The sequence below is a fragment of the Xyrauchen texanus genome, chromosome 14, assembly GCF_025860055.1.
Source record: "Xyrauchen texanus isolate HMW12.3.18 chromosome 14, RBS_HiC_50CHRs, whole genome shotgun sequence".
In the NCBI taxonomy this organism is placed as follows: domain Eukaryota; kingdom Metazoa; phylum Chordata; class Actinopteri; order Cypriniformes; family Catostomidae; genus Xyrauchen; species Xyrauchen texanus.
Genome location: NC_068289.1, coordinates 44,387,102 through 44,398,710, shown reverse-complemented (window position 1 = coordinate 44,398,710; position 11,609 = coordinate 44,387,102). Strand labels below are relative to the sequence as shown.

Here is an 11,609-nt window from a genome sequence, read left to right as displayed (position 1 = left end):
TGTATAGCTAAAATAGCTGGAAGTGGCTTATACAGGGTGACGCCCTAGTTTTGCTGAATCATAAGGTGGATAAAAGATTGATTTATGTCCTCATAAACAGAACGCAGGAGTTTTTTTTTTTTTCCTTTTTGACAAAGGGGTGAGGTGCAGGAGGATGGCAAACAGAGCAAATACAGCCTGGCCTTCGCACTCAGTGAACAGTGATATGAATGTGCTGGCCGGTGTTTGTGTGGAGGGGGTGTTTAGGGGCCCGGCAAAACCACCCACATTGCAGACAACTATTAGACATTTCAATCCGAACACACTTGTAAACCATAGAAAGAGAGGTAAAAAATGAATTTAGTCTTTCTTCAAAACATTTGTTAGATTCATAGAGGAAAGCAGCATAGTTCACCTTTGAAATGTTTGCAGACTCTGTCAAGTTGTAACAATAAACTCCAGTTTCAAATCATAGATGTTTAGAGACCAGGTCTTTACAAAAATATTTTCACATTTCTCTTTGTCGGTTTTAATAGCATTTGACCTACTGTATATCTAACTAGGCCTGGGTGATATAGCTGAAAAAAAATTATATACTAATCTTTTTCAGTCTTTTGACGAATTTTGTTTTCAATAAAATATTTATTGTTAATAGATTTAAAATGTTTAATATAAAAATGTTATGATCATATTTAATACAAAATTAATAAAATAATTTTTTAATAATATTTCGTAAAAGAAAAAAATGAAGCCTATTTAATACCCAATTCTCATTACCGTAGCACTCACGAACGTTTTACTTCTACTATTTCCATTGCTTTCGGTGATGAGAAGTAATTTTTTGGATTACAGCAGAAAGATTAAAATCAGCAAAAATGAAAGGTAGTTCCAAGACAGTGCTACTTTGAGGTATAAATACTTGACATGAAAATAAAATCACAATGTCAAAAATCTTAATGGCCCTAAAAATAGGCTTCATTGTTCTAGACAAAATAGGATTATACACTTATGAGCCAAACATTATGACCACTTGCCTAATATGCTGTTGGTCCTCTGTGTGCTGCCAAAGCAGCACTGACCCACCGATGCATGGACTCCACAAGACCCCTGAAGTTGTCCTGTAGTATCTGGCATCAAGACATTAGCAGCAGATCCTTCAAGTCCTGTTGCGAGATGGAGCTGCCATGGATTGGACTTGTTGGTCCAGCACATCTCCTCATCATGTTCCTTAAACCATTTCCTAACAATGTGTGCAGTGTGGCATGGCGCATTATCCTGCTGATAGAGTCCACTGCCATCAAGGAATACCATTGCCATGAAGGGCTGTACCTGGTCTGCAATGATGTTTAGGCAGGTATCATGTGTAAAATTGACGTCCACATGAATGGCCCGACCCAGGGTTTCCCAGCAGAACATTGCCCAGAGCATCACACTCCCTCCACTGGCTTGTCATCTTTTCCCAGTGCATCCAAAGCCATCCACGTGATGTAAAAGAAAACGGGACTTATCGGACCAGGCGACCTCGTTCCACTGCTCCAAGGTCCAGTTTCTATGCTCGCATTGCATTGTAGGCACTACAATGAAAAGCCTCACGCTGTGTTGTGACACATTCCTATTGTAACCATCATAAAAATGTGTCTGTTCGGACCAGACAGGATAGCCTTTGTTGCCGTCGTGCATCAATGAGTCTTGGGTGCACAACACCTTGTCGTTGGTTTGTGGTTTGTCCCTCCTCAGACCAATATCGATAGGTACTCACCACTGCTGACCTGGTGCACCCCACGAGCCTTGCCGTTTCAGAGATGCTCTGACCCAGTTGACTGACCATGCAACATTTTGTCCCTTGTCAAAGTTGCTTGGGTCTTTACTCCTGCCAATTTCTCCTGCATCAGAGATTATTTAGCAGAGATAGGCCACTTCTATTAAAATGAATGGGAGAAATTGGAATGCTCAACCAAGGAGTTCTGAGCATACAACTGTCAACATATGTAGAAAAGGAGTCCCGCCTTACAGTTAAAAGAGCCAATCACCTTTTAGATACAGACATCACTTGTCAATCAACTCTACTACGCACATTAGCTATACAAGCCGGGAAAGTTGAATTTTTTTGCATAATATTAGGTTCTGAATCTCAATTTATGATTCCAGTATTGTCATATTTTATTGTTGATTGTAAATATGTTCTTTAATCGCAGTCTTGACCATCCATTTTTGAGATTTTGGTCTTTCCCACTCAGTTAGATGGGAGCTACACTGGCATGACTGGAAATAGCCTCCTGTGAGCATTTCAAAGAGCTAGAAAGAATTTACCTGCATTCAACATGTTGACTTCGAGAAATTATTGTTTGCTTACCATCTTATCTACTCAGACCTTGACATGTGAAGATGTTAGGAGGTGATCAGTGTTCTTCGATTCACCTGTAAGTGGTCATAATATTTAGGCTCATTGTTGTATATTTGTTTCTTTTGATTTTGGAGTAATAAATGACCAGGACATTTTCCTGAGAGGTTTTGTGAGAATCACCCATACTCGCAAGTTGCGAGACAAGGAAAGAATCTGAGGCCAAAGTATACTTCGGCTTGCCACTACATCTCGTATACGTACATTTGACAACAATTTTGTCTTCAGCACAGAACGTACACGCAGACAGTGCGCGTCTGTGCACATCATCTGCACATGTGCCTGCCATTGACTGTACTAAAAAGTATCAGAAAGTAGTCACAGTGCGCATGTGGAAAACACGTCCTAATATGCTCGTATCCAAAAGAGTGTACTTTGAAAGCCTGGAGTGCTCGACCGTGTGTGAGAATTAATGGCATGTGGAAAAACGAAGTATATCCTAGCTTTTAATGACCAAATTAATAGAACATTAAAATCATTGCAATTTTATCTTTATTTCGTGTTGACAGCAAAATCATTGTAAATTGATCAAATATATTGCTTAGCCCTATATCTAGGCCCAGACTGAGACCTTTTTTGCATTTTTAGTGCAGATTTTAGGGTAAAATATGCTAAATGGATTGAAATATTGTTAAATGTGATTCGATGTATGAACTTTGTAAATAAAAAGCTTTCCAATTCTGCTGAAATCTGCATAGATTTCATTCTGTGTGGGCCTGCCTATATCTGTTATATTCTGGTTATTGTATTGTCATGTTGTTCAGGTTTGATGTCTCTTCCTTTGGAAAGGAAAGTGTTGATGTTTGTGGACAGAATGACATGAATTGGTTGAGGAGTTCAGCTTGAATAGAGGTAAACGTGAAGTAGTTGTTACTGAATAATGTTGTAAAATAACTTAACTGCCACAGCCTGTTACTAAAATAAACAGTGTCATGTCTTGCATGAGGGTGTATGTGTGTAAGTGGGATGGGTAAGAGTGAGGCCTGTTTGGCCTAGTGCCACACACAGCCTGTGGCCCCAGCTGAGTAAATAGATGTGGGCCTTGTGTGCTCTTGTGCTAGGCTGAAGGGTGACTGGGGCAGACCAGGACCCCCCAACCACACAGCATACAGAGGAGTCCTTTACTAACTGCTCGCTTACATTATGGATCGCATGTCCCTTTCGTTTTGATCTTTATATATATATATATATTTCAAATTTTGTATAATTACTGCCTTGAAATTCTAAACATTTGTAGCCTTGACATTGAAAACCACTAAATGAAGACCTATTTGTTTTTAGTTATTTTTTTAAGTACATTGTTGGTATGTATAGATTTCCTCTAACCTCATTAATAGCATTCATCTGAAGTGCTCCCTTCTGGAAGTGACTTTGGCTGGCATCCCACTAGCTGAGTCGGTGCATGGTCTGTGTCTCTCAGCGGGTGGGTGTTAACAGTCCCTTGGACTTAACTAGTTCTACTGGCCATCCAACATTATCCGACATGATTGATTGACAGTTAAGGCTATGTTATGCTTAGTTTTTTTTTGTGTGCCGTTTCATCTCATGCACGATCGACCACTCAGCCTTTCAAAGGATTCTCTGTTGAGCCCATACGGACGCGTTCGGCGCATGCGCACTTCAAATGCTTTGTGATACTCTTTTAGCACAGTCAGCTATGAGCAAAGTCACTAAAACTAGACATACTGTGCTGATGACAAAGTTTGAGGCAGACTCTTGTGGCTTTGGCTGTGACCAATAAGCTTCTTCTAACACTGAAGAACTCACAAGCCATTGTTTTTTCTCATCAAACTCAAGCTAATTGTTATCTATGAGGATGGTGTAATCTAGTTTTTTCTAGGGTTCTCCAACACTTAATTTTATTAATAGATAATTAAGCAGAGGCAAAACACTTCTGACTGAATATTTTCTCAATAGCTGATCTTTTGCCTTTTGTTTTGTCCCTTTCTGTAGGATCGGATGCTGGTGTCAGAGGCATCTCGTAAGAAGGAACGTGAACTGGTGGCAAAGGAGATCGAGCGTCTGCGTTCATCTATACAGACTGTTTGCCGCAGCGCTTTGCCCCTGGGCAAGATCATGGACTACATTCAGGAGGACATGGACTCAATGCAGAATGAACTACAGACCTGGCGCAAAGAGAACAAAGAGAACACACAGGCTCTGCAACAGGAACAAAGGTGCTCTGAGCACAAACACATTATGGCTTCATTCCAAAACTTGTGAGATGCCATCTAAAGGGCCCTCAAACATGTTCTTGTGTTTAAAAAAAGCTATACTAAGCACAATAAATGTAACAATGCAGGTGTCTCAAAACACGTTTTTAAAAGTTGAAGTTTCTTTTTAATTTATACGACATCTTAAAAGCCTCTATGCAAGAGATTGAAGAAATGGCGTAATGCGGTGCAACTTCCAAAGACGTCCGTTTACTGCATGTTTTCAAAGAAATTGTATTTAAAAAAAAAAATCCAGATAGATGCAAAAACATGTTCGGTGTGAAAAGCCTGTAAGGCCACTTCAAAATGTATGCTTTTAAGTTTATATACATAGTTTTCCAAAGCATGTGGTCATGGAGAGCGTTTATTAAAGTCTCAATTTTCAGTGTCATACAAATGTGGATGAGAGCCATAAACGTAGTGAAATTAATGCGCTTTCAAATGAAAACGTAAGCCACGTCCACACTAATATGTTTTCATTTGTTGCATTAATACCTCATTCACAACTGAAAGGTGTTTTCCTTCACTCAAAATCATCCGAAAATGCTCTCCTTAACGGCATAATTTGGAAATTGAATGACGTTAGGAAACTGATATGTTTTCAAACTTAATCAGATTAGTGTTAATGTAGGCAGCATCCTACATGAAATGGAACCTGAAAGTGACCAATTTGGAATGCTCTACATAGGCAGTAACTCTATAGACATGGGTAAAAACACACTTGAGACTCCACAACTAATTAAACTTAATCTCAGCCAAAAGAAATTTGTGCCGCTTTCTACATTTTGCTGCAGTTTCCTGGTGAAATTAACACTAGAGGCAGTACAACAACTGTGCAGTTTATTAACTTTCACACAAATCACGGGTACTATGGCTGTTTATGTCTTTATAAACTTGTATTTTTCGTTCTATTACTCACACCCTGCTATGTTATTATATCAAAACACTTTTACTCTAACGCATCATTTAAAAAATGATATATTGAATAAAAGACCCACCCACATTTGCACACTTAATTGAACATGATTAGCCTCCGCTCTAGCTCACATGATAGAGTGTTGGACTTTGAAGCCCAGTCAAGGACGTTCAAAATGAAAGTGAAAGTGGTGCGAAAGTGCTGTAGAAGCTATACGAAATGACAAGGTACATTTTAAAACATCCATCTAAAATTCACCTTACAAACCTTGTCTGATTACAACATCATTTCAATTGCTTTTGGCAACCCCGCTGGACATTTCACTAGGAAACTGCAGTGAAACATGTAATGAAATACTTAATTTTGGTTTGCAGGAATGTTGCCACGCTCACGTAAATTTTATGAGATCAGGCTGAATTAATTTTAATTGTTTAATGTTAGCATATTGCTAAGCTAACGAAGCACATTCTAGTAAGCAATTACTTTTCATAGTAATCTGACTTGTTATTTTTGCAACTCTCTAGAAACCACCTACTGTATAACACCCTAGCAACCACATAGCAACATGGTAAAACCACTCGGAAAACCCTAGCAACCATGAAGTAATGCCCTAGCAACCACCCTAGAAATTTGGCAACATGTTTTGCACGGGCCAGCATCACTTACACTTTCTTCAGAAAATGCGTTTGTGCTTGTCTGTCTCATTGTAATGCCATTTATGAGCAATTTTATTCTCTGATTTATTGGAAGTATGAGGATGTTATGTTAATGCTATTGTCATGCTGTTCTATATCTCAGAATCACTGACAGTGTTGTGGAACCTCTGAAGACTGAGCTCGCTGAACTTGAGCAGTTAATCAAAGACCAGCAGGACAAGATCTGCATGGTCAAGTCCAACATCTTGAAGAATGAGGAGAAGATCCAGAAGATGGTGTCCAGCATCAGCTTCTCCTCACCAACGTGAACATATCAATGCATTCCAAATAAAAGCCGAAGCACTGAGCAGTGGGTGACGTTAGGCCAGATGTCTTGTTTGCACTGTTACTGGGCACTGGAGAAAGTTCAGGTGCAGTTAGTTTCAACAGTCACCCTCCTCAACCCACCCATCCCTCCATGTAAGGTGCCTTCTGTAAGACCAAGGATCGGGTTTTGGTGGTTCTCTGAGGGACAAACACACCTGCACTACTGCAGTAGATTTGCACTCTTCACTTTCTCAAGAGATAAATGAGCGTGGTCACCATAATGATGTGTCCTGTGTTTTGTAATGGGGCTCTCAATTTATCTCCATGTTCTTTTAGGAATACTTACTTACCATATATATTTTTAACCAGATTGATAGGCGTTGTTGTCTGGCAATATACAGTAGAAATCAGAAGTTTACATACACTTTGGTTGAAGTCATTAAAACTAATTTTTTAACCACTCCACAGACTTCATATTAGCAAACTACTTTTTACATTTTACATACTCTAAGTTAACTGTGCTTTTAAGCAGCTTGGAAAATCATGTTAGAGGAAGTTTAAGCTTTGTCACAAATGGGTCTTCCAAATGGACAATGACCTCAAGCATACCTCCGAAGTTGTGGCAAAATGGCTTAAGGACAACAAATTCAAGGTAATGGAGTTGCCATCACAAATCTCTGACCTCAATCAGATAGAAAATTTGTGGGCAGAACTGAAAAAGCATGAGCGAGCAAGGAGGCCTATAAACCTGACTCCGTTACACCAGTTCTGTCTGGAGGAATGGGCCAAAATTCCAGCAACTTATTGTGAGAAGCTTGTGGAAGGCTACCCAAAATGTTGGACCCAAGTTAAACAATTTAAAGGCAATGCTACCAATTACTAACAAAATGTCTGTAAACTTCTGACCCACTGGGAATGTGATGAAAGGAATAAAAGCTGAAATAATGAATTATCTCTACTTTTATTCTGACATAAAATAAAGCAGTGATCCTAACTGACCTAAGACAGGGAATGTTTTCTACAATTAAATGTCAGGAATTGTGAAAAACTGAGTTTAAATGTATTTGGCTATGGTGCATGTAAACTTCTGACTTCAACTGTATCAAATATGTGTGACCTGCTCCATCATGTTGAGTTAATTTGACCGAAAAACACATTTCGATTTTTATGCGCAAGTATAAAGTAAAGCCTGAGTCAACAGTGTGCAGTAGAAATGAGATTTTTCTTTCTTACTTTAAGACTCATAAGGACGGAGCATGTCACATATAGTTGTGCTCATATGTTTACATACACTGTATTGTTTTTAAATAACAGATATCATAAAATTGTTTTGTTTTAATTAGTACTGCCCAGGAGAAGCTGCATAAGAGATATTTAAGTATATCATAGAAGACAAAATAACAAGAGTGTGTAAACATTGGAACAGGATAGTTTGTGTAAATTCAGTTATCATTTTGTCTAGTGGAATATATTAAATTTATGTTTTGTGAAATAGTAAAGTCAGTACTGTACAAATACAGTACAAACAAAAATCAACAACAAAACATTTTTTGTATGATACCTCATTTTAAATTATAAGCTTCTTGCAGATTCTTCAAACGGTTTGTAAACATATAAGCTGAATTGCATACAATACTGCTTTTCTATTGTAACTTTCTTAACCTCTTAGTAAGCAATAGAATTTTGCAGATGAGCATTGGAATTGCCAAAAAATGTAAGACACTACATGCATCTGAACAAGCACCTCTGCACTTTGATGAATGAGACTGACTTAACACAACATGATTTGCCTGTACACAAGTAGCATGATGTATGGTTGAAGAAATGAGATGAGGTTGCACAAATGTGTTTTAAATAAATTAATTGTATACATCGAGATATGTAACTTGATCAGATGTACTGGTAATAATGAAAAAGGTCTGATATTTAATTTCAGAAATACAACTTAAGAATTATTTAACACTTTTTACGGGGTAATTTTGCCATTAAAGCTTTTGAGAGTGTTTTCTGTTGCAAATTTAGATCCATTAAGCAATTATTAAATATGAAAATGTATGTTTTGATTAAGTATATGTGTGTGTATATATATATATATATATATATAACTGTTAGATGAAGCAATAACAGGCCGATCTGTCAATGTTGATCAGCTGGTCATTTTAGAAAGTACTCTGCACGTAGAACCAGTGATCCTATTGATACTGTGCTAAAGACCTAACGTTTTTAGAACCATCTCAAATAGAAATCACACACCATGAAAAGGTAGAACTGGATAATCTTTAATATAAAGATTATATATTACATCAGTATTATCAGCTGTATACTGACAGAAAATACAATTAAGTATTTATTAAAAAAAAAATCAATGGACATTCAAGTGCTCCTACAGTGCTTGAATGCAAGCCTGTGTGGTGAGATGTCTCTCACCACACAGGCTTGAGAAATCTACATAAATCTTCAATAGAATGACTTTGCATTTCCATTTATATTTTAAAAGCTGACCAGTTACACTGTAAACAATTTTTACCACATCCATACTCTTTACTGTGTATTTGTTGTTTGTATCATATTTCACAAATTAATATTAATTTTGTAGTGAAGCGTAATAAACTGTTACATTTCTGTTAAAAGAATGAGTCTGTTTGTTTGAATAATGGCATGTTTGAAATTTTACCTAAAGATGTCAAACCAACTTCAAAACACTCTGAATATTATTCCCTACATAGCATAACACCAGGAATTTGCCCGGTGTGCCAGATTACCAGTCCAGCCCTGCTGCTGATGTAAAATTGTAAAGGAATATTGGATATCTTAAATACTGTTGCCATGGCTTTTCTGAAAATTGCATGCCCTGAACTTTTAAATACTCCAAGAGGATTCATGTGACTGGCACTAAATTTGTGCAATATAATGCTAAAATATTGTAGATGCTAATTTGTGAACGTATTTTGTACATTTTGAATGGTGTCGCCATGGCATAGCAATACATTTATAGTGTAAAATGGGAAAGAGGAAGGGCCTTATATCTGTGTGCATTGTATGATTTTGATACAAATTCAGGTGTATGTTTGGTAGTGGGGGCTGATCACAATGATGTGGCTATTATGGGTCATAGCACAGTCATAGTGCAACCAATTGGCAGCAGGAAGTATGGCACTTTTAACAGACTTTTAAAAACCCCTCTTGTGTTTACATGAATTGCTTCAAAATTCTTTAGAATAATGTCAAGACAATGCTGATGTAAAATTGTAAAGTAATATTTGATATCTTAAATACTGTTGCCATAGCAATACATTAATCATTATCATTCTTCCTATATTTGGGTGTTTTAAGGCACTTAGCATGCTTAAAATGTCATTACATTTTGCACACACATCAGAGTTTCGGCCATTAGGACTGGGCAATAGTTCACGCATAGGCGTGTAGGGGGATTTGTAGTACCCCCTTTAAAATGGCATGCAATGGGGTCTCTGTAGCACCCCCATTTTCACCTAGAGTCACCAAACTTTGTACATATATTGTTCTCATCAAGCCGAAGAACTTCCACAATTACAGTTAATAGCTCCGACCAACAGGAAGTCAGTCATTTTTTATATTTTTGATATTGCAGTCTCTGAAATGTGAAATAATCCTCCTAGGGGATTCATGAGACTGTTACCACATTTAGACAACTTTATGCCAGGGCATTGAAGATGCAAAATTGCTAACATATTTTTTATATGTATCGAACGGTGTTGCCATGGCGAAGCATTACATTTAAGGTGAAAAATGGGAAACAGGATTTGTGATGTATGCTTAGTCTTGGGGGCTAATCACATAGATATGACTATTTTGGGTCAAGGTCATAGCACCACCACCTGAAGTATGGCTCTTACAGCAGACTTTAAAATTGTCGCTCTTACATTTACCAAAATTGCATCAAAATTCTTTATAATAATGTCAAATGCCAAATACATGTGTCCACCTTGCATTATTTTCTAAAAGCCACCGGGTGGAGATGGACCCATGGTGCATGTGCCCATCATCGCTGCTTGAAGCTATATTTTATTATGAATTTTGTATCCTTCTTTTTGGAGTTTCAACCTGGTATTATATATATATATATATATATATATATATATATATATATATATATATATACACTCACCTAAAGGATTATTAGGAACACCATACTAATACTGTGTTTGACCCCTTTCAGCCTTCAGAACTGCCTTAATTCTCACGTGGCATTGATTCAACAAGGTGCTGAAAGCATTCTTTAGAAATGTTGGCCCATATTGATAGGATAGCATCTTGCAGTTGATGGAGATTTGTGGGATGCACATCCAGGGCACGAAGCTCCGTTCCACCACATCCCAAAGATGCTCTATTGGGTTGAGATCTGGTGACTGTGGGGGCCATTTTAATACAGTGAACTCATTGTCATGTTCAAGAAACCAATTTGAAATGATTCGAGCTTTGTGACATGGTGCATTATCCTGCTGGAAGTAGCCATCAAGGATGGGTACATGGTGGCCATAAAGGGATGGAGATGGTCAGAAACAATGCTCAGGTAGGCCGTGGCATTTAAACGATGCCCAATTGGCACTAAGGGGCCTAAAGTGTGCCAAGAAAACATCCCCCACACCATTACACCACCACCACCAGCCTGCACAGTGGTAACAAGGCATGATGGATCCATGTTCTCATTCTGTTTACACCAAATTCTTACTCTACCATCTGAATGTCTCAACAGAAATCGAGACTCATCAGACCAGGCAACATTTTTCCAGTCTTCAACTGTCCAATTTTGGTGAGCTCTTGCAAATTGTAGCCTCTTTTTCCTATTTGTAGTGGAGATGAGTGGTACCCGGTGGGGTCTTCTGCTGTTGTAGCCCATCCACCTCAAGGTTGTGCGTGTTGTGGCTTCACAAATGCTTTGCTGCATACCTCGGTTGTAACGAGTGGTTATTTCAGGCAAAGTTGCTCTTCTATCAGCTTGAATCAGTCGGCCCATTCTCCTCTGACCTCTAGCATCAACAAGGCATTTTCAGCCCACAGGACTGCTGCATACTGGATGTTTTTCCCTTTTCACACCATTCTTTGTAAACCCTAGAAATGGTTGTGCGTGAAAATCCCAGTAACTGAGCAGATTGTGA

The 11,609-nt window shown here is 38.1% G+C and overlaps 1 protein-coding gene across 2 annotated transcripts in view; it reads left to right on the top strand.

Annotated features, from left to right (window-relative positions):
• LOC127654790 (TRAF3-interacting protein 1-like) overlaps positions 1-9,082 on the top strand; it is a 42,293-nt gene extending 33,211 nt beyond the window's left edge. For both annotated transcript variants that reach the window (XM_052142215.1, XM_052142214.1), the window contains 2 exons: positions 4,334-4,557; positions 6,308-9,082. In XM_052142215.1, the coding sequence (XP_051998175.1) occupies positions 4,334-4,557; positions 6,308-6,473 (390 nt within the window). In that variant the 3' untranslated portion in view covers positions 6,474-9,082. The remainder of the gene's footprint in view (positions 1-4,333; positions 4,558-6,307) is intronic.
• Positions 9,083-11,609: the final 2,527 nt, after the last annotated feature.